At 51.8% G+C, this 21,918-nt stretch overlaps 1 protein-coding gene across 1 annotated transcript in view; it reads right to left on the reverse strand.

Annotated features, from left to right (window-relative positions):
* GCN1 (GCN1 activator of EIF2AK4) overlaps positions 1 to 21,918 on the reverse strand; it is a 56,560-nt gene that overhangs the window by 13,816 nt on the left and 20,826 nt on the right. Inside the window, exons 17-42 of the mRNA XM_059895060.1 lie at positions 21,414 to 21,489; positions 21,103 to 21,262; positions 20,106 to 20,295; positions 19,890 to 20,014; positions 18,938 to 19,116; positions 18,251 to 18,344; positions 16,959 to 17,072; positions 16,661 to 16,859; positions 15,313 to 15,468; positions 14,345 to 14,526; positions 13,014 to 13,094; positions 12,535 to 12,678; positions 11,476 to 11,603; positions 11,117 to 11,306; positions 10,855 to 10,925; positions 10,029 to 10,194; positions 9,485 to 9,679; positions 8,158 to 8,404; positions 7,619 to 7,740; positions 7,193 to 7,307; positions 5,924 to 6,103; positions 3,369 to 3,589; positions 1,747 to 1,815; positions 1,407 to 1,545; positions 1,122 to 1,318; positions 779 to 921 (exon numbers count right to left, since the gene is read on the reverse strand). Coding sequence (XP_059751043.1) covers positions 779 to 921; positions 1,122 to 1,318; positions 1,407 to 1,545; positions 1,747 to 1,815; positions 3,369 to 3,589; positions 5,924 to 6,103; positions 7,193 to 7,307; positions 7,619 to 7,740; positions 8,158 to 8,404; positions 9,485 to 9,679; positions 10,029 to 10,194; positions 10,855 to 10,925; positions 11,117 to 11,306; positions 11,476 to 11,603; positions 12,535 to 12,678; positions 13,014 to 13,094; positions 14,345 to 14,526; positions 15,313 to 15,468; positions 16,661 to 16,859; positions 16,959 to 17,072; positions 18,251 to 18,344; positions 18,938 to 19,116; positions 19,890 to 20,014; positions 20,106 to 20,295; positions 21,103 to 21,262; positions 21,414 to 21,489 — 3,883 coding nt within the window. The remainder of the gene's footprint in view (positions 1 to 778; positions 922 to 1,121; positions 1,319 to 1,406; positions 1,546 to 1,746; positions 1,816 to 3,368; positions 3,590 to 5,923; positions 6,104 to 7,192; positions 7,308 to 7,618; positions 7,741 to 8,157; positions 8,405 to 9,484; positions 9,680 to 10,028; positions 10,195 to 10,854; positions 10,926 to 11,116; positions 11,307 to 11,475; positions 11,604 to 12,534; positions 12,679 to 13,013; positions 13,095 to 14,344; positions 14,527 to 15,312; positions 15,469 to 16,660; positions 16,860 to 16,958; positions 17,073 to 18,250; positions 18,345 to 18,937; positions 19,117 to 19,889; positions 20,015 to 20,105; positions 20,296 to 21,102; positions 21,263 to 21,413; positions 21,490 to 21,918) is intronic.

Raw genomic sequence — 21,918 nt, forward strand, 5'->3', positions numbered from 1 at the left:
AGGGAAGTAGTAACAAGAAACCAGGCATGTGGATCATCAGAACTACAGACATAAGGAGAGGCCTAGAAGGATAAACTTTATTTCTCTTCAAATTAAATTAGATTTATTGTTTTTAATGATTACAGAAATATCATATTGAAACTGAAAATTCAAACAATACAAAAAAATATAAAGAGAGTGTAAACAATCACCCAGACTCCCAGCACCCAGGCAACTACTCTGACACTCCGGTGACACCCTTGTACACATCACCCTCCCACATACCATGTGTGAAGTGGGCCTGCACCACATACACCAGGCCATGGCCCGCACCTTTCCATCAACAATAGGTCGAGGAGCTTTCTGTCTCAGCTGACATAGTCCTTATGCCATTCTTTGTAATGGCCAAATCAAAGTTCATGGTGTGGACATGCGATGACTCTTCTAAACCTACCTTCAGTTTTTCAAATGATAAACAATACCACAACAAACATCCTTCTAAATACATCTTTAAGCACTTGACTAAATATGTCCTTGCAATAAAATCCTAGAAGTAGAATTTTCAGATTAAAAAGCATTCGCATTTAAAATTTTGACACAAACTGAAGGACTGAATAGAGAGAACTTTTTAGAAGAGAATCAGAATTGAAGACACTGCTATGGGATACTGGAGAGTTATAAAAAGGTTAAAAGTGAGGGTCTGGAAAAATTGAGAGTTTCTGGCAACATTTTGCTTTTCATTTCCCAGTTCCCCAAACACAGAACTATGGCCACTGGGTCTGTCCGCCTGAGTTCTCACCTTATTCTCCAGAGGTCGTCAAAGAGGCCTTGCTCCAGCTGGGGCAGCAGCAGGGCTATGGCCGTCTCGGCGTACATGGAGATGACCCGCTGGCCCGCACGCAGGGCTGTATCACGCACAAACTCGTTCTCATCAGCAAGAGCCTGTGCACACAGAGGGTGGGTCAGCCAGAACTGCCTTCCCCTAGGCACCCAAACCCAAGAGGAAATGGGACTCCCTGAAGAGCAGGATGAGGACTCCTGCCACCCAGCCCCAACTGGCGGGGAGCCCTAGCTCTCTGGGAGAGCGCATGTGTCCTGCCCTCCTCAGTAATGCTATCCTCAGCATTGTCGCTGGTGCCTACTTTGAGGATACAGGGGATGATGGGCCCCACATAAGGAGTGAACTTGTCCCCAAAGGTGATGGGCAGGTAGTTGAACATCATGATATAGCCATCTCGGACGTGGGGTGCAATGTCCACTTTGCTGGCTGTAGCCACAATTTCTGGCATCAGCTTCTCCAACTTCTCCACCCCCAAGCCAGCCATGACCTCGGCCAACCCTGCAAGAAAAGGACAGAATGAGCCCACCAGATCTAAAGGTCACCAGAGGGCATTGCCGGTCTGGCCCCTGGGCCCACCCTGCCTCACCCTGCGCGGCGCCTGAGCGATCCACAGAGCTCTGCTCATAGGTCAGTGTCTCCATCAGCCACGGCAGCAAGTCCTCAAAGCATGACTCCCCCATGCCCTTCACCATGGCCCCAAGAGCCTTTGCAGACACCGTCCGCACCTGTCAGGTAACCAAGAGCAGGGATGGCGAAGAGATGTGGCTCAAGACCAGGAGACCATGCAGGAGCAAGGCGGGGTCCCCTAGGGTCTCCTTCCCTTTACCAGACAGACGCAAATGCAGCTTATAGGGAATTCTTAGGAATCAATTTTCTGGGACTGGGCTAAAATAACGAGCTCCTGCCCCCTCTCCTCCCAGACTCACCTCAGGTACAGGGTCCAAAAGAGAGGCTTTCAGACCAGGCGTCACGCTTGGCAGATAAGGAGCCAAGTCCTGCAATAACAGAAGAGGTGGCTCAGCAGGGGCCCAATTCCGGCTTTCTCCAGCCCTGCTTCACGGTGGACCCTGACCACACCATTCTGCTGACTAGGAGCACTCAGAGGGGTGCTTGTCACTGGCAAAGAACCCCCACCACTCCCCCCGGTTCCTTGAAGGCCCATGTGATTGCTCAGGGAAACCTACGAGGGACCCCAGGCCCATCCTCAAGAGGTCGAGTGAGCCCCCAGATGCAGTTCAATGCTCTTCCTCCTTCTGGGACCAAGGGCTGCCCAGCCTCGGGAATCTAGGAAATTCTTTTGGCACTCCTTTCAGAATTGCATTATCATCTTTTCACTCTCTTCACCTTAAAAGGTTTATGTCTCTTGATACAGCATTCAGCTTTCAGAAACAGTTTTTAAATATAGAAAAAGCCTTATGTTCACTGCAGCATCATTTAAAATAGCAAAAAACCTTGGACACTATATGACCAACAATAGAATTATATAAGTTATGATATATAAACTTGTTGGAATATTACATAACTATTAAAAACTCAGGGGCTTCCCTGGTGGCGCAGTGGTTGAGAATCTGCCTGCTAATGCAGGGGACACGGGTTCGAGCCCTGGTCTGGGAAGATCCCACATGCCACGGAGCAGCTGGGCCCGTGAGCCACAACTACTGAGCCTGCGCGTCTGGAGTCTGTGCCCCGCGACGGGAGGGGCCGCGATAGTGAAAGGCCCGCGCACCGCGATGAAGAGCGGTCCCTGCACCGCAATGAAGAGTGGCCCCCACTTGCCTCAACTAGAGAAAGCCCTCGCATGAACCGAAGACCCAACACAGCCAAAAATAAAATAAAATAAATAAATAAAGTAGCTATAAAAACTCAGTTTTATGAATAACTTGTTATAACTTGGAAATACATTTATGTTTGGAAATATTTTTTACATGTAATTTAAAAACATTAACAATAATTATTTTAGCTTTTGGAGGGCTATGGATAAAATTTTTTGGTTTTCTAACTATCCCAAATTTCCTAGGATTGACTAACTTTCCCACTTTATCTCTTGTGCCCAGAGCCTCAGCAAGCAAAGCAGAGCTGTGGTAGTGAGATAACACATGCAAGCCCCTAGGAGCAAGTAAACAGACAAACAAAGTAAATCTCCCAAACTAGGCTAATTTCCTCTGAGAGGCTTACAGAAGCAAATGCTTTCGACAAGAAAACACTGCAAGCAGGCAAAGCAGCAGCCGCTTTCCCAAAGTGGGACCCTCGACTCCTGAAAGGTCAAAGGCGAGGCTGGACCTTTCCTCCCTGTCAATCTATAAAAGGAGCCCAGTGGGACAGGCCTCACCTGGGGGCTGAGCTAGTAAGGACTTGTATCGCTATATTCTGGAAGATGCCCAGAGAGCCTAGATTTCTACCCTCTACCCCAAAATGGTCCATTTCTCCCCCCAAATATAATCAGGGATCAAATGCTCATAGCTCTCCTGTGTCTACTGTCAGTAGGGACTCTGTGCCCTAAACCAGCATCCACTGGTCTGTCCTGTACGAGCCCCAGATAGGCTGATACCTTCTGGTCTGTCAGGGAGTACATGTTGCCAATGATCTGGGCTGCCATCTTCCGTGTGTCCGTGGAACGGTCCTGGAAGGCTCTCTGGACAATGGGCATGATGAGGGCCAGGGACGGGGCATCAATGAAGTGGACAAACTTGGTGTCCAGCAAGGTCTGCAAGCACTTCTGGGTCTTCCGAGAGGGGTCCGTCAGGGCATCCAGCAGGACTGGGGCAATGGCTGCATGTCCAAACAAGAGAGAGGCTGCTTTGTACAAGTCTATGGTGTGGCAAATCTGCTGGATCCCCAGCACCAGAGGGGGCCCAAAGAGAAGGGAGTCCAAGGTCACCCCTCCCTAGAGCCCCACAAATCGCCAACTGAGGAAGCCAGCCTGTCTGCAAAGAGCAATTCTATTCCTGCTCCCCAAGAGGAAGCGGTGTGGGGATGGCAGCCATCACCCCTTTGCACTGCACAGTTGTGGTCTGGTGGGGCATCTGTGGGCTAGCTTCAATGGCACTGAGCTGCAGCCTCAGCGCTGGGCCTCTGTGGGAGAGCTACTTGGACAACATGGATCTTATTCTGGAAGCAGCAACCCAAAGTGGTTTTGTGAAAAAACTGTTTGGAGACACCAAAGGCCCCTGAACCAGTGGTGGGAGTGAAGCACACAATACTCAGAGCAGCTAAGCCCAGATACTGCCGTATCTCAAAAGTTCAGCACCATCAGCCCAGCAGAAGGAATTCCAAGAGGAATACCTGGCTTATCTCTTCCACAAACCCAGGGAATTCAACAACTACAAAGACACATGCTGGTCAAGACTTTTAAGGGAATTCCCTGGCGGTCCAGTGGTTAGGACTCGGTGCTTTCACTGCCAGGACCCATGTTCAATCCCTGGTCAGGTGACTAAGATCACGCAAGCCAAGCACGCAGACCAAAAAAAACAACAGAAAAAAAAAAAACAAACAACAACAAAAAACTAATAACCCAGTTAAAAAATGGGCAAAGGATTTGAATAGACAGTTTTCCAAAGAAGATACGCAAATGAAAAATAAGCACATGAAAACATGTTCCACATCATTAGTCATTAGGGAAATGCAAATCAAAACCACAATGAGATGCCACTTCACACCCACTAGGATGGCTGTAACCAAAAAGACAGACAATAACAGAGTTGGCAATTGGAACTCTCATACATTGCTGCCGGGAATGTCAAATGGTACAGCCGCGTGGGGTAACAGTCTAGCAGTTCCTCAAAAAGGTAAACAGTTACCACAATTTTTACCCAGCAATTCCATTCCTAGGTATCTAACCAAGAGAACTGAAATCGTGCCTACAGGGAAAAGAAAAAAATACCTTCGATACAGATGTTCATAGCAACATTAATAGCCAAAAAGTGGAAACGACCCAAACATCTATCGATTGATGAATGGATAAACAAAATGTGGTATACTCATCCAATGGAATACATTATTGGGCCATAAAAGGAAAGAAGTACTGATACATGCTACAGTGTGGATGAACCTTGAAAACATAATGCTAAATGCAAGATGCTAGACATAAAAGGCCACATACTGTATGATGCCATTTACATGAAGTGTCCAGAATAGGCAAACTCAGAGACAGAAAATAGATTAGTGGTTGTCACGGGCTAGAGGTAGGAGGGGAAATGAGGAGTGAATGGTAATGGGTGTGGGGTTCCTTTCTGGGATGATGAAAATGCCCCGGAACTAAACAGCGGTGATACTTACATAATTTTGTGAATATGCTAAAAACCACTAAGTTGTACATTTTTGAGAAGTGAATTTTACATTATACAAACTAGTCAATTTAAAAAAGAAAAAAAAGGTCCCAGGCTGGATTCCAAAAATGAAGGCATTCATTCGATAGAGATGAGACTGTTCTGGGCCTTAGAAAGCCCCAGGGGTGCTGGACATTGTAAACAACAACAAAATCCACATCTACCTATTCATCCCTTAAAAAACAAAAACAAAAACCCATCATTTTCTGAATGAAAACAAGTCTGGAAATATTCAGGCTGAAAGGCACTGAATGGGTACCGATGTTCTATGCTGAAGCTTAAAAATTAACAAGTACAGTGCTGGTCAAGGTAGCTGGCTGGGGTTTGTTTCTAGAAATCAATCTTTCCCTAATTACTCAAGAAAGAACCACACTAAAAAGTAAGCTCCCTAACCTTCCCTCTATCACAGGTCTCCTGGAATGAGAGAGAATAGAAAAGTTCCCCAAAACCTAACACTTTGGATGATGCAGATGTGGTCCAGAGCTTGTCATTCATCTGTTGACCTCAAGGCTCCCTTAGAGTCAAGCTATTTCTGGGCCAACAACTCAGTTTCCCTACCTGAGCAGTCAACGACTGCTCCAGACCAACAGGAAAACAGACCACTTCCAAACTACTTTCCACTTATTATCGTAGGAAAAGGGTTTCCCCAAATTTAGAGGTTATCTCAATGTGAACATATCTGTCCTCAGAGGGCCTAAGCTGAATGGGTGCATGTTCTCTGCAGTGTCCAGGGATGGGAGGAGGAGCCAGGGCCAGTGCCCTCGTGGGAGAGGCGTACCCAGGATCTCCGGGTTCCTGATGACGGAGCCAATTTGCCTGAGCGCCTGCTGTCCGGCCTTCTGCACTTTGACGTGGGAGTCGGTGAGCACCTCCGTGAGCTTGGGCACGATGTTGGGTAGGCAGGACGACAGCTGCTTAGGAGCACAGTACGCCATCGCCCCAAGCAATTCCACCGACCCTGCAGACGGCAGACACACGCCCAGCATGAAATCACTGAGCACAGGTTGGCAAGTCGCCTGGGCTGGCTGCCCGGGCAAGGGACACACGGCCTGCTCCTCTGCAGACTGCTCCAGCAGTCCCGGGAAGAGGGCACAGGGCCTGGCTCCAGCCAAGCGAGCAAAATGCTCCTGAGGCCTGCTGAGCCTGGGAGCCTGGGCGAGAGGCTGGGCAGTGTTGGGGAGAGTGGCCAGACCTGGCTTAGAGCTGACAGTGATCCAAGGTCAATTCACTGAATTTCTCTGGCCTCAGTCTCCTCATCTACAAATGAGGAGACTGATTAAGATTGTGATTTTTCAAGATGTAGGGGGAAGCCTGAAGGACTGAGGAGGAAGCCCCGACACTGACCCTCCCCAAACCTGAGCAACTCTGTTTTACAAATTAGGATTCCAAATAAGATAACATTTTTTAAAAAGGGGTTTTGGGACTTCCCTGGTGGCGCAGTGGTTAAGAATCTGCCTGCCAATGCAGGGGACATGGGTTCAACCCCTGGTCCGGGAAGGTCCCACATGCCGCGGAGCAACTAAGCCCACCCCGTGCGCCACAACTACTAAACCTGAGCTCTAGAGCCCGCGAGCCACAACTACTGAAGCCCGCGCACCTAGAGCCGGTGCTCCACAACAAGAGAAGCCACCACATGAGAAGCCCACGCACCACAACGAAGAGTAGCCCCTGTTCGTCCCAACTAGAGAAAGCCTGCGTGCAGCAACAAAGACCCAACACAGCCACCAAAAATAAAATAAAAATTGATTCTTTAAAAAAAAAAAAGGCGGTTTAATGGTTGGGGGAAAGGCTTTAAAATCACAGACCTAGCCACAGACTAGCCTTAAAGTTCTGGGATTTCCTGACTTAGGTCTGTGGCTCCTGTGGGAGGCCTGTTCTTTGCAAGAAAGCACACAAACTAATAAAGCAATGAGCTGCCTAACCAGAGTCTTGGCCTCATCCCTGGGCTGGGGAGCACACACGGCACAAGAGCTGTGGCTCTGGACCCCTGTGAGGGCAGTTTTCAGAACAGGAAGTTGAGACAGAGACACAGAGGGAGCGGCCTTACCGGCTTTGGTCCTCCAGGATTCCTCCTCCAGGGCAGCCAATAAGGAGGGGAGCACCAGCTTCACCCCGTGAGCACTCAGGTTGCTCATCACAGCCTTGGCACAGTCATCTGCAGCCTCAAGGGAGGAGAAAAGATGTTCAGGGGCCTCCTCGGCTACGCAAGGGTCAAGGCCTGATGCTGGACCGAGGGTTCTCCTGGTGACCAATGCTCACTGGGAGGTCTACTGCGTCAGACCCTGTGCCCAGGCCCGCAGAGACTGCTGAGCAGGAGAAACATGGTTTCTCACCTCCTAGGGCTTCAGTACTTCACTGGGAACCAGAGGAGTCCGTACCAGTAACCAGTGTCCAAGATGCGGGCAGAGGGCTTGCCAGCAGCAGGGGCCTCGAACCACTGCCAGCCATTCCCAAGTGCAGCCTCAGGACTTACCTCACGCACGTACTGGTTCCCATCCCCGAAGCACAGTAGCAGATGGGGCAGCACATGAACCACGTACGGCTCGAAGAGCTTTCCCAGCATGGTGCAGAGCATCTCGAAGGCAAAGAGGGCTCCTGGGGGAGAAGGCAGGACAGCTGGGAACAGGATGTCCTCTCGGGGCAGCTACAGGACAAGCTCCCCACCACCTCCTCACCCTCTGGAAAACACTCAGGGCAGCTGTGGGACTAAAGTGGCCGCCCCGTGAGGGAGCAGCCCCTCTGCCTCCCCTGAGCATAAAGGAGCTGAGAACAGGGAGCACTGACAGCTAAAAAGGCAAGTCTCTCTCAGCTGAGGGTGTTGCTGAGTTAGAAAAAAGGAAGTCCGGGCCGCATCAGCAAGGATGGGATGGAATGGCTCACAGACAGCTGCCCCCCTGCAGCACACACACAAACGCCGGCCTTCAGCAGGGGAGGAAAAGCCGGATTCCCTCCTCTGGCAGCCATGGGGACTGACCTCCCACGCTGGGCGGCACCGAGCTTGGAGACACTCACCCTCTCGGCGGCGGAAGTTCTTCTTGTCCTGGATGGCATCGGTCAGCGCAGCCATCATCTCCTGCTGCTTCAGCGACAGGATGCCCAGGCCCTTTACCAGGCCCGCCAGCCCGTAAGCAGCCCCTTTGCGCTCAGCGTACTTGTCTGACTCCAGCAGCTGCTGCATCAGCCTCTGGATCATCCCTCCAGCGTCTTCCTTGATGGCGGGGACGAGGGGCGGCAAGCAGCTGGCCACGGATTCCTGGACCTGGGGGAGGGGCCCGCCGCGTCAGTGCTGCAGCTCAACCACAGCCAGGCCCTGGCAGCCGATGCAGTCCTCCGCAGCACCTCACCCCCAAACGTCCCCCAGCCCCATCTCAGCCACCGCAGGTCAGACCACACAGGGCATCGGAAAGGCAGATGGTGGTACAAGCTCATGCCTGACCCACATTCCGTCAGGGTGCGCGCTACATCTGTTAGCCGGGAGAGCATCAGCCATTATGGTGCTATTTCTGGTCTGAAGAGAGAACCTAGGCCTGGGCAGGTGGGGTAAAACCTCAGGAAGATTAAACGCACTCACAGAGAAAGATCCAGAGAGAGGCATGCTACTGTGCCTCCTTAAAAACAGCCCAAATCTCTCAGTTTTCAAATTTGTAGTCACGGGGAAATGGGGCTGGGCCTTACAGGGCCAGGTCCAAATCAAGCAGTCCCAAAAGATGCTGTCAGTCGTCTTCCAGCCACAGCTCATGAAGCCCGACCAGGGCAGCGAGGCAGTCTGCAACCAGGGGCCTGGGCAGGAAGCTTGGGAGGCCAGGTACTCTGACAGCCTATTTGACCACAATTCAGTAAACCTGTGGTTTTCAACTGTGCCTTTGAGGAGGACACTCTGGGTTGTCCGAAATGCAAGTCACAGAAAATACATGTAAATGTGTTTTTCAAATAAGAGAACAAAAAAAAAATCCTTTGCACTGTAGCTTGGAGGCTGCATTACAAGGCCCCCAAAACATATAACACACACAGGGAGAGGATCAGGAAAAGGCTAACACATCAAGAACAATTTTTTTTTTTTTTTTAAAACCTCTGTATACCCAGGGACAGGTTTACTCTAAATGCAAAAACTGACTCTTAGAAAATGAGTAGAAAAAATGAAAACATCTAAGAGGTCTACTAGAACAAAGTAACAAACTAACTCCCCCTCCAGAGGTGCGTATTCCTGACTATAAACCAGGCTGTCCCGAGACGAGATGACTCCTCGCAGAGAACTGGGCCTTCTGGACCCTGATACCCGACTCTGTCCCTAGCATCCCACTGCCCACCCAGTTGGGGCCCCAGGCCAGGGGGCAGGTACCTGTTGGGAGGGGGTGGAGAGAGCGGCGATGAGCTTGGCGACAATAGGCTTCACTTTGGGGTCGCTCTTTTCCAGGTGCTTGGCTAGAGAGCCCATCAGGACCACCACGCTCTGCCGCACAGCGTCATAGCTGGCATCATTGGGTGCGTTCTTCAGAAACTCCTCAAACACCGGCAGCAGCGAGTTGACGTTCTCCTGGAAAGCCAAAAGCTCCAGGAGCCTCACGTCAGCCCACAGGCTGTGCCTGGGGATGACGGTCTCTGCCCGAGGACCAAGCCCAAGGCTGGCTCTGGGACAGGCATCCTAACAAGCTAGCCAGCAGTGCCAGCGGGTTTCCCAGTTTCTGGCAGAATTGCAGCAGACTTACAAGAATTTAACACCCTTTTGGGGGGTCTTTATGACTCAAAAGAAATACAAATGGAATTTTCCACGGGGGCTAGTGCCCTGCCTGGATTTCGAGCACTCAGCATCCCTGCGGCACCACTGCTCAGCCCACCTTGGCCCAGCCTTCTCCCCACCTCCTCAGCTAGCTGAAATCTTTTACCTTCCCATGTGTGTTGAGCGTCGCAAGGGCTGCATCTAACATGCACTTCCGGACGTCTGGGTTTCGGTCGTTGAGGGCATCAGGGACAAAAAATTGAAAGAGTGGCTTCACCTGAGAACTGTCCAAACACTGGGAGAGCTTGTTCAGAGCCAAAGCCAAGCCACACCTAGGAAAGAAGGGAGAGCGTGTCAGGGGGGGCAAGGGCAAGCCAGAGGCCTCCTCCCCTGCTGGTGGCACCTATCCCAGTATGTCACTAGGAGAGTGAGGCTGCCAACAGCAAACACTGCTTCAGGGGCAGAGCACAACACGGAGCCCAATGCCCTGTGCTTACCCACGGCTGTGCCCACTGGTTTGGGAACGGCCCACTTGTAAAACAGAGTCCTCCTATCTGCCCAGGGCTTACCTCCTACAGGGTGACCTTGGGGAGGGGACCAGCTCTGCCTCTGTTCCCCCAGGTGTGAGTGCATCGCCTACCCCTCTCCCTCCAGGGCAGGAGGAAAGGGAGGTGAAGGAACCAGATGTGAAGGCATTCAGAAGTGGACGTATTCTACAAAGGCTAAGTACTATTATTCTTTCAGCTACAGCAGTAAGGAGGTGCCCAGGGATCTCTACAGAAACAGAGTCCCCCGGAGGAAAGGAGAAACATGTCGTCTAGCTAGCCAGGAGGAGCCAGAACTTCAACTCAGGTCTCTGACTCAGAGGGAGGTCTTGCTGTTTCCCTCTGCTGATCCATTATCCCATGTTGCCTCTTCACAGCACCCAGCCCAGCCAACCTGCCACACCTCAGAAAGCACTGAGTGGTACAAGGCAGAAGCAGCTGTTATACCTGGCTTCCCACTGATCTGGAGGAGATTCTGAGATAACGCGTCCCAAAGCATCCAGCACCGGGGGCGGCCGCTGCAACAGACAGGTTGATCAATGCACTGCAGCGCTCTCTCCAGTAAAGCCAGCGACCCAGGTGAGACAAGAGATTAGGCACAAGCCACCCTGAGCCACAGTGTGGCTCCTGTTTGGAGCAGGTGGGAGGCTGAACAGGGTCCAACCCACCCTCACACACCCAGACCGCGTCGCGGTGCACAGCGACTCACATAGAGCTTCTCCTGGTAAATCTCCATAAGCCTGCCCATAACCGCCGCCGCCTGCCGCGGGTAACGCGCCACTGCTTGGGAGAGGGCTTCGGCCCCGGCCTGCCTCACAGCTGCCTCGTGATAGATGACGTCGTCGATGAGCAAGGAGCAGAGGTCTGGCTGCAGATCTAGGCCCATGGTTGACCAGAGCCTATAGCAGACCGAAGGCGGAGCTGGTCAGACAAGGACCTGCAGCGCAGGCCCTGCCAAACCCGACCACCCGACCCTCTTTCCCTCTGTAGGCTGAGCACGCTGGCTCCAGTTGTTTCACGAGGGGAAAGAAAACAGAGCAGCAAAACCAGCCTTCCGACGGCTCTCACCTCTCAGCCAGCTTCCGGATCTCCTCCTCCTTGTCAAACTTGACCACCCAGAGCCTCCGCAGAAGGTTCAGGCCATTCTTCTCATCAGTGTCAGGCGCTGGCAATACCATGTGGAGTTCCAACAGCCCCTGAGAGGGGGTGGGATCACACTGTGTGAGGCACGACCTTTGGAAGAGCCTCTGACCTGCCCGCCACCACCCTGCCTCCCTCTAGGGCTGAACCATCCAAGATGCAGCCACCAGCCGCACGTGGGTCTCCACAGGGAAATCATTTAAAATGAACTCTAACTTTTTCAGCTGCACCAGCCACATTTCAAGTGCTCAACAGCCATACGCTGGCCGGTGGCTACCACACTGGACAGCACAGATGTACATTTCCAGCCCTGCAGAACGCTCCACTGGACAGCGCTGGTTAGGGAGCGCCATGAGTCAGTTCAGCTCATTAGCTGCTCTTCAAAGAGCTTTTCTTTCATGAAATGATAGCATGTAGCGGTAGAATCTTTTCTAACATAGAATTTAAAAGTTTAACTCTAAACACACAAGTCAGACAAAACCTTAGAAAAAGGACATTCCCTTTGTTTTAAGAAATATTTGCCACATTGCCATTGTTTTTCACATTTTTACCAAGGACCAGTGAAACCTCTGTCACAGAGCAATAGCAGGAGCCTGCAGTCTGGCATTTAGGAATCAATGTCTCATACTCCAAGGGGATCCTTTAGTTTTGGGTCCCAAAGCACCAAGAAAAAGTATAAGGTAGTAGGTTGAAGAAATGAACCAATCCTGTGAGTTATATCTGTCTATAAAAGTACCAAGATCCACATTCCATTTTAGAAATTAGGTGAAGCCTTCCGCGGTGAAGAAAAAAATAGGCAGTGATACATGACAACTGTTTAGCTGTTCCAATTCCTAGAATGACCCCGAACCACACTCCGTGGCCTCTTCTCTTTGCCTCCAGGACACACTGGTGCCTATGTGCGGCATCTCCCATCAGGGCAGCTCTAACAGGGACACTGAGGGACAAGGGACGCCACGGTAGCCCCAAGAGGGAGTGGGCACGCACCCGGAGCGCAGTGTCCCGCACACTAGCACAGGGGGACAGCAAGGCGCAGAGCAGCACGTCCACCTCCTCCTGCTCTGCAAAGGCACAGCCATCCTTGCCACTGCTGCTGGCACACAGGGTGGTCAGGGCGTCTGAAGCCAGAACCTGAGGAAGACATCCACCCGCTGGGCTCAGTTCCACAAATTTTTTTCCTACTATGGGGCCAGGCAGGGGAGCCAGGTGATGGGCTGAGGGGCCCAGGGAGGAATCTGAACTGAGAATGCCCACCCCACAGCCCTACTAGGGCTCAGACCCCAGCGCCAGGCCAAGGCCAGTGGCAGGACCCAAGCAAAACCCCTCACTAGCTGAGAACAGTCAGGCTGGCTCTTAAAAGCAGCTCTTCTGCCCAAGGCCAGAACTGAGGGCTGAGAGAAGAACTAGGACCTGAGGTTGGGGTCATGAACTGAGCCACCGCAAAAGCCAACTGGGAACCAGATCACCTGCAGCTGGGGAGAGCCTGTGCCGATCACCCAAGTCAGAAGGCGCAGCATGGCCACACGAGGCAGCAACTCTGGGCCATTCTAAGAGAGAACAGAAGGTAAGTCAGGGTGAAGCTCCAGGGAAGGTCTGTAACCAAGTCCGGTGGCACATGAAGCAGCACCCTCTCACCCACAGGGGAACATTCTGGGTCATACTGCTGACTCCACTGTAGAAACCCTGTCAGGTTTACAACTCAATGCACAGGAGCCAACCCCAGTCAACCAGGATCTTCAGGGACTAAAAATAAACTCTTAACCTTGGTTGAAATTCACAGAATATGAAATACAGGTGGCCCATAAACATATGAAGAGATACTGAACTTTACAAGTAAAGTAAAAAAATGCGAAATAAAACATTACACCATTCTTTCACCCATCGTTGGCAAGATTAACACTACGTGAGGTTGTATTAGGATTGGAGAAAAGAAAACGTTTAGTGAGGGTATTGCTCAGAATATGTCACATAACCTAACAATTCCATGCCCAAGAATCTGTCCTATAGAAATGTTCACACAGTGTGCAAGGGACATAAATGTACAAGGGGACACACCACAGCGATGTTCAAAATATGGAAACGTTAGAAACAACCTTAAAATATCAATCAAGTAAAAAGTTAACTAAACCATGGTGCACCCACAGCATAGAACCCCATGCAGCCTGTAAAATTAGATCCATGTGACGTGGATCATATGGATCCGGACACCGGAGGAGACCCAGAGAATATAGTCCCATGAAAGAAGCAGTACAATCCATTTTTGCTTTGCTGTGTTTGTGGGTATGAGTTTTGAATGTGCTTAAAAAAAAAAGGTCCACAAGGGTAGAGGCCAAACTGTTAGCAATAGTTACCTCTAGGGAGTGGCATTTCCCTTTTGCTTCTGTACTGTTGGAATTTTACTCATGCATTACTTTGGCAAATTTTTAGAACACAATTTATTAAAAAGAAAACTCCTCAATGAATGAGCTCCAGTCTCACAATCATAAGCAAGTCAAAGGGAGAGAGTGATCATCACTATCTTCTGAGTTAGAAACAGAACAATAAATTAATACAAAATCCTTCAACTTCTTTGGGTCAGAAACTATCAGACACAAGAGACCCATAAGCTTCTGTGAGGTCTTGACAACCGCACTGAACAGAGAACATTTGGGCCCTCCTCACCAATGGTTGCTGCTATAGGTATATGTATATGCGGCATGACCTCCCCCCCAGAATTGTTCATGGGTCGGGAAGCATCGGAAGCCCCTGCCTCCCCAACCCCCTCAAGCCGAGGGGGAGCCGAGCTCCCCGGGCCAACCTCGTCCACACGCCCTGGTGGGCTGCTGGGTGAGGCCCTCAGCTGGGCGTGGACGGTGAGGATCTGAAGAATCTGGGCCATGCGCTCCTCCTCCTCCTTGCTGTGGTGGGGCATCTCGGTCAGCACCATCTTCAGAAATGGGAAGACTAAGGAGAAGGCTGGCGCGGACAGGGGCGCGGCGTCTGTGAGAGCAAGAAGCAGATGGATCCTATAGGTCGGGCAGGACCCTGAGCACGGCTGCCTCAGTGTCCATCCTCAGGGCAAGTGGGGGGGGGGAAGGCTGGAGGCCCTGACACCCTGAAGTATGTGGCATGACAAGAGGTATGACAGACAGTAGCCCAGTTCTAAAGGCAGTCCTGCCCCTACCCCAGACACTGCCTAGTTCCACAATGTGAGAGTTAAAACAGACAAGTAGGGGCTTCCCTGGTGGTGCAGTGGTTGAGAGTCTGTCTGCCAATGCAGGGGACACGGGTTTGAGCCCTGGTCTGGGAGGATCCCACATGCCGCGGAGCAACTAGGCCCGTGAGCCACAAATACTGAGCCTGCGCGTCTGGAGCCTGTGCTCTGCAACAAGAGAGGCCACGACAGTGAGAGGCCCGCGCACCGCAATGAAGAGTGGCCCCCACTTGCCACAACTAGAGAAAGCCCTCGCACAGAAACGAAGACCCAACACAGCCATAAATGAATGAATGAATAAATAAATAAATAGACAGACAGACAGACAGACAAGTAGCTTCCAATGGCAAGAACTAAACCCTCAATGGGGGTCACAGTGACTCAGAATACCAGGGACCAGGCTCAAAAATCATCCATCCCCCCTTTTTCAGATGAGGAAATCAAGGCCAGGGAGGGAAGAGACTCACTGGAGGCTACAGCCTCAGGAAGCCCCGGGGGACGGGACGCCGTAGCTCGTGCAATCCCTGCACGGTTCATACCGCCTCGTGCCCTCTGTCCGTCCTGTCCCTTACCTGGTTCTCCCTTGCCTGCCCTGCTGGTGATGGCGTGACTGTGCAGCAGGGTCACCGCCCTCTTCACAGCCACCGACAGCTCCTCCTGGCACCATGACTTATCCAGGGCACATTCTGGCTTCAGCAGGCGGAGAGTCACGTGGCTCACCAAAGTTCCTGTGTCCAAGAGAAGGGACCCAGCAGGGGACGACCCTCGCAAAGACACAGAATCTGGCCCAGGTGCAAACCAGGGACCCAGGGCAGAGATGCCATGTTCCTCTGACTTAATAGTAATCAATTCTGCTCTGCCTAAGTATCCTCAACCTAATTTCTCATTTCATCTCCATGACAGCGCCAAAGGGTAGGCAGTCCGGCAAGGAGATACCCTTCTGACACTAAGGAATTAAAAGTGCGCTGAGAGGAGGCATGAGCCACCCAGGGGTTATTCAGTTGGGAGTTATTCAGCTCTATCCGTGTGGTCCTCCCACCTTCCATGCAGCAGCGCAGCCAGCCAGGTAATACTTCCGGCAGGTTCTGTGTGTACCGCCTGACTCCAGCCTCACCCTAAAGGGAACATACCCCTCAGGCTCAAGGTATGTTCACCCTCAAGGTCGTTAAACAACCCATAAAGCGAGGCCTCCACAATTCCCAGCCACCCCACCTGGTCTTTGTTTCTCCACAGCCAACAGAAAGCTAAAGGCCACAGAGACCTCTGGTCATCCACACGTGGCCGCTCAGGAGCTCTGGGCTACACAGACAGGCCACGTGGCACCAAACCATCCCACTGCCACTGAATTTAAAACTGCTACAGGGCTTCCCTGGTGACACAGCGGTTAAGAATCCTCCTGCCAATGCAGGGGACATGGGTTCGAGCCCTGGTCCAGGAAGATCCCACATGCTGCGGAGCAACTAAGCCCGTGCACCACAACTACTGAAGCCCACGCGTCTAGAGCCCTTGCTCTGCAACAAGAGAAGACACCACAATGAGAAGCCCGTGCACCGCGAAGAAGAGTAGCCCCCACTCGCCACAACTAGAGAAAGCCTGCGCACAGCAACGAAGACCCAACGCAGCCAAAAATAAATAAATAAATAACTTAAAAAAAAAAAAAAAAACACTACAGAAAGATCATCAACTAGCATCTAAAACTTGGCCCTCAGAATGAAGACTCAGAAGACATAAAACAGGAGAGAGGAGGCGGCACTGTGTGCTCCCAAGGATACGCAGCTTGAGATGCCCGAGGCTGCATCCATAGGAAAACAAGTCAGTAGCCTAGGTCACTGCATGCCTCCCCACGAGCACTCAGGGGCATCTCTGTCCACCCCCATCCTGCCCCAGGGTCATGCCCACAGCCAGCCAAAGAGGACTAACCCAAAGCCTTGAGCCTAGGGGTCATGACACAGGCAGCCAAGGACAGGAAAGGGTTCTTGATCCTGGGAGCAGCGAGGGGAGATTTCAACAAGGGCAGGAAAGAGTCGACCAGGACAGGGATGTACTGGGTCAGGCCGGACGGGTTCTTGGCCAGGATGGTGTCCAGCAGTCCTAGCGCCGCCTCCAGCTCATTGTCCAGCTGTAAGCAGAGTCAACCCAGAAGGCCAGTGAGCGGGGCCCTGCCCCAGGCGGCCCAGCACTCTCGTGGCGCAGGCGTGTGGGGGCAGCACCTGCTTACCTCCTGCAGCCGCCTCCGGACCTGTGCCTCCTTGTCCAGCTGGGCCTGCAGCATCTCCTTCTGTTTGCTGGTCAGCTGCACCTCCTCTTTTATGCCTTTCTTCTTCTTTATCTCCTGAAGGGAACAAGCAAAGCAAATCCATCTCCAGGGAAGGGAACTCCCTCCCTCCCAGCAAGCGGGGCACGCTCAGCTCCCCAGTCAGCACCAGGACAGCTCTACGTCTGTGACCTGTCCCCCCAACCTGCCATGTGGCCTCCCCTACTCCCACAAGTCCACAGCCACCTGGTTTCTACAGAACAGAGAGAGCAGTAGAGAGGCGATTTCTTGCTGGATTCTCTACTAACAAACACAAGAAGGGCCTTTATACGTTAGAGAAATGAAAAGTCCCTCCAGGTGCTGAAAAGGGTATTTTGGTAGCCATGCAGCTTCAGCCTCCCCTCCTGCCAGCCCGCCCTACAGACACTCTCTTCCAGTATAAGCTAAAGCCTTGCAAAGACCGAGAGCACTCATTCATTTGATAAGTCTTTACTTAGCACCTACATGGTGCCAGGCACTGTTCTAGATGCTGGGGAGACCGTGAGAACAAGACCAAGTCTTTATCCTCACAGAGCTGACGATCTAGTGGGTGCAGGTAGACAACGAACAGGGAAACAGATACATAAACAAGGTGACTTCAGATCATGACAAATGTTATGAAAGGAATAAATATGATGCATAGCAAATGAGAAGAGGCGCGGTGTCTACTCTGGATAGGGTGGGCAGAGGGGTCACCTCTCCGCGAAGGGGATATGTGGGCAGAGATGTGGAAGACAAGAACCCAGCCTTGTAAAGACTGAGGGAGGAAAAAAAACAAAAACAAAAAAACAAAAAACCGGGGGAGGAGCAAACAAAGGCTCTGAGACAGGAAAGAGCCCTGTGTGCTTTGCTCCTGTCAGAACTAGTTCTGTCACTGCCAAATACAGCGATGAACCACGCCCAGCGGCTACACTGTGCCAGGCCCTGTGCCTACTATCAGGAGGACAGATAGGTCCCAGCCTTCCAGGAGCTGGGGGGACAGGCATGGAATCAAGCAACACCACTTAGCAGAGGAAATACATGAACTACTGCCAGCAGAGAGAAAAATTTGTTTTCCTTGAGTTGGGGGTAGAGAAAGCTACCCGAGAAAGGGCAGATAAAGAGTGTGGCAGGAGGACTCAGGATCAGTGGGGAGGTCGGAGGAGTGTGCCATGGGTCAGGATGACTCAAGGGACCAGCCTGAGGCCACCCCACGTGTGAGGCCTCCACGTACCCACCTCCTTCAGCTCCAGCTCGATGATCTGCTCCTTGAAGGAGTAAGCTTTGTTCTCTCGCTTCATGTTGGCCTTTTTTATGCTGTCCTGTTGGGCACTGAAACACCAGAGCAGGTGATCAGCCAGGTTCAAAACAGCCACCAGGCCCTTCAGCCTCCCGCCAGCCATAAAACCCCAGCTAGCTTTTAAGTCATATGCACCAGGAAAGTGCTGGATACTCTACATGCTCTTGTATCCCGGGCCTAAGTACTGTGCCTAGAACACAGCAAGCACTCCTCCAATGAACAGACAGATTGTTTCATTTACTCCTCACAAGACCCGACAAAGGACACATAGTCTCCATCTGACAGGCACTTCTCTGGTGGTCCAGTGGTTAAGAATCCACCTTCCAATGCAGGGGACGCAAATTCAATCCCTGGTTGGGGAACTAAGATCTCACATGCCACGGGGCAACTGAGCCCACGCACCACAACTACTGAGCCCGCGTGCTCTAGAGCCCACGTGCCACAACTAGAGAGAAGCCCGTGCGCGGCAACCAAGAGGCCGCGTGCCGCAGGGAACGATCCCGCGTGCTGCAACTAAGACCCGACGCAGCCAAATAAATTAATTAATTGAAAAAAAAAAAAAAAGGAAAGAGAAAAAAAAGAAAACTAAGACTTGGGGCTATTGAGCCCATGAGTGGGGGCTCACCTCTGGATGATGGATTTGTCGTACAGCTCCCCGGCAGGGGTCTGCATAATAGCAAACTCCTCCCGTGTCACCTGGCACAGCGCTGGGTTCTGCACGGAAGCGGTGATGGTGCTGATGAGCTGAGGGAGGACCCGGTCTGGGGACAGGATGGAGAGGGAGCCCATGGCATTCATGGAAGACTGCCAGACAAACATAGACACGGTCAGTGTGCGCCACGGCTGGCACTGGAGAGGGGTCCTGCCGGGCCTAAATGCCCCAGGCAATTGGCTCCCCTTCTTCTTGCCACTGCCTGCTCTTTCTGAACACTGCCTACTGGAGTGGACAACTATAGTGTGTGCCTGCCTTCTCAGCGAGCTGTACCTACCTGGTACTAGCACCCTGATTTGGGGGGCACATTCCTCTCCCAATCTCAATCTCTATGGTTCAGGTGGAGCTGACCCCACCCTCTCCAGAGGTGGGCATGTGACCCAGACCAGAAGGATGGGCCCCAGGATAAGCACAAGACCCAAGTCAGGTCAACCAGGGCAGTAAGACCCCATGCCAGCTGAAATGACTGGAAAACGCAAGCTTTTCCCACTGGAGCTGATGCAGGACAAGAAGTAAGCCTGGAATAGCTATTCTGCTACTAAAAAGGGGAGACTGAGAATGGAGCCCATGCCGTGGAAAGCAGAAATGGTACACAGATGGATGAGACAGAGAGATGGACAGAGAGCAGGAGACACACCACCTATAAGGTCCTGAAGACACCTGAGTCCCTGTCCAGTCACATCCTGGGTCTTACCAGTTAGATGAGGGAACAAGCAAGTTCCCTCTTGTGCTCAAACTAGTTTGCATTTTCTGCCACATGAAACCCAAGGGTTCAACCCACTTTTCATCACACCTTCCCTGTTTCTCTGAATCTTCCCTGTCTGGACTCTGACCTGAGACCAAAACCAGCTCACACGCCAATTACCTGGTTCAGGGGGCTCTGTGTGGTGATCCTGGGAATGATCTGATCCAGGTGCCTGGTAATGAAGGCTTCCGGATCGATCTTCATCCTGGCAAGAAGTGCTGGCCACAGGCCAGACTGCACAGCCACTGAAGGGAAGGGGAGCTCTTTGAGGCCTTCTGCCCGGCCTGCTCCTACAACGTAGTCCCCGCCCCTCCAATACCCGCCCCAGGCACGCACCTAAGGACGGGTGGTGGGAGATGATCAGCATCTCCTGGGCCAGCTGTTCCGTGTTGGTGACATCACCTTCCAGCCCTGGCACCCCAGAGATGATGCACAGAGCCTCCTGCAGGACCCGCGGAGGCACGTAGGCCTTGCCCGCCTCAGTCACCTCCCCGGCATCGGTCACCAGAGCCTCTAAGGGCAGCACCTGTGGGGAGACAACACATGAGCCCCACTGCTCAGAGCCCCATGCAGGCCTGGCACACAGGAGATGAAGATGCCAGGGAGGCAGCTGCCTCTCATTCATGTTGTTCTCTGGGCTCCCTGTTGGTGTGGATACTGACACCCAGTGCCCTGCACTGGGACCCACAGGCTATGAGATGGGCCTGGAAGGAAGCACCTAAAACAGCCCACAGGGGGAAAGAAGGCAACAGACACTGGTCCAGGGGACCTACCCTGAGACTGCAAGTCTGTCACTGGCCCACATCCCTCAAGCAGGCTTAGGGAAGGAGGGAAGCAGTGAAACAGGGAACAAAGAGCACTGAAATTAGGAGCCGGGTCTTGCGGGTCAACTCCCAGTTCTGCCACCCCCTGGCTGGGGGACCCTGAGCAAGTCATTTCAGCTACCGGAACCCTGGACAACTCATATAAAATAATCGTAGTAAGCCTGTCAGCCTTTTAAAGGCATTGTGAAAAACTGAAAGGGACAATGGGTAGAAAACACTTTAAAAATTATAAAGTGCTTTAAAAATGAAGTGTTTTTCCATTACTCAAGAATAAAAAGGTTGAGCTACATGTCATAAAACATGGGAAGAAAGAAAAGCATCTGAAAAGGAAAAGGAATTATATGAAACAAGGTGTTACCCAAACTCCAGGGCAGGGCAGAAGATTCTGGCATCACACAGTCTGAGTGAATGAGAACAGCCCAGGAGCAGTCTAGTTAAAATCCCACAGCATAAGCAGGGTCAGCTAAGGGGGTCTGTGAGCCCCAGTTCTGCAGCCCAGATGCCCTGACCTTGTGAGAACTGAGGACAGTCTTCAGCTCCTCCAGGAGTCCGCAGGCCAGCTTGAAGCCCCCGAGAGCAGACAGCAGCTTCCGAACCGTCTGCTGGGCCTGCCTGCGCACGTGCCAGGTGCGGCTTAGGAGCACCGCCACCAGAGCCCGGTGGTACTGCCTGCAGCAGAGGGACAGGGCGTCCTGGGGGAAAGCCAGGCATAGGGCTCTCCGCAGCCAGCCTCCCACCCCTCACACACCGCCACGTCTCAGGCTCCTGTCAGGGTTTGTGTCACTTGGCCCAAGGGGAAAGGTAAACAAGCCCCACGTACTGAACTTTGTTGCCTGTGAGTCTGTGCGGATGGTCAAGGAACAGTCTCTCTGTCAGATGCAGCACGGTACAGAGGGCTGGGGGGGGACAGAAACAGCACAAGTGTTTTTAAAATAGAGAACACATCCAGAAAGAACTGGGAAGAACTGGAAAATGAACACCAAAATGTAAAGGTAAAATTACAGTTCACTAGAATTTTTTTTTTAAGTTTTTATTTTATATTGGAGTATAGCTGATTAACAATGTTGTGTTAGTTTCAGGTGTACAGCAAAGTGATTCAGTTATACATATACATGTATCTACTGAATTTTCTTTTTTGCTGACTACACGTGTATTCTGTTTTTTTTTTAAAACATCTTTGAGTATAATTGCTTTACAATCGTGTGTTAGTTTCTGCTTTGTAACAAAGTGAATCAGCTGTACACATACATATATCCCCGTATCTCCTCCCTCTTGCGTCTCCTCCCACCCTCCCTATCCCATCCCTCTAGGTGATCACAAAGCAC

Source organism: Balaenoptera ricei, chromosome 14 (genome assembly GCF_028023285.1).
Source record: "Balaenoptera ricei isolate mBalRic1 chromosome 14, mBalRic1.hap2, whole genome shotgun sequence".
Classification (NCBI taxonomy): domain Eukaryota; kingdom Metazoa; phylum Chordata; class Mammalia; order Artiodactyla; family Balaenopteridae; genus Balaenoptera; species Balaenoptera ricei.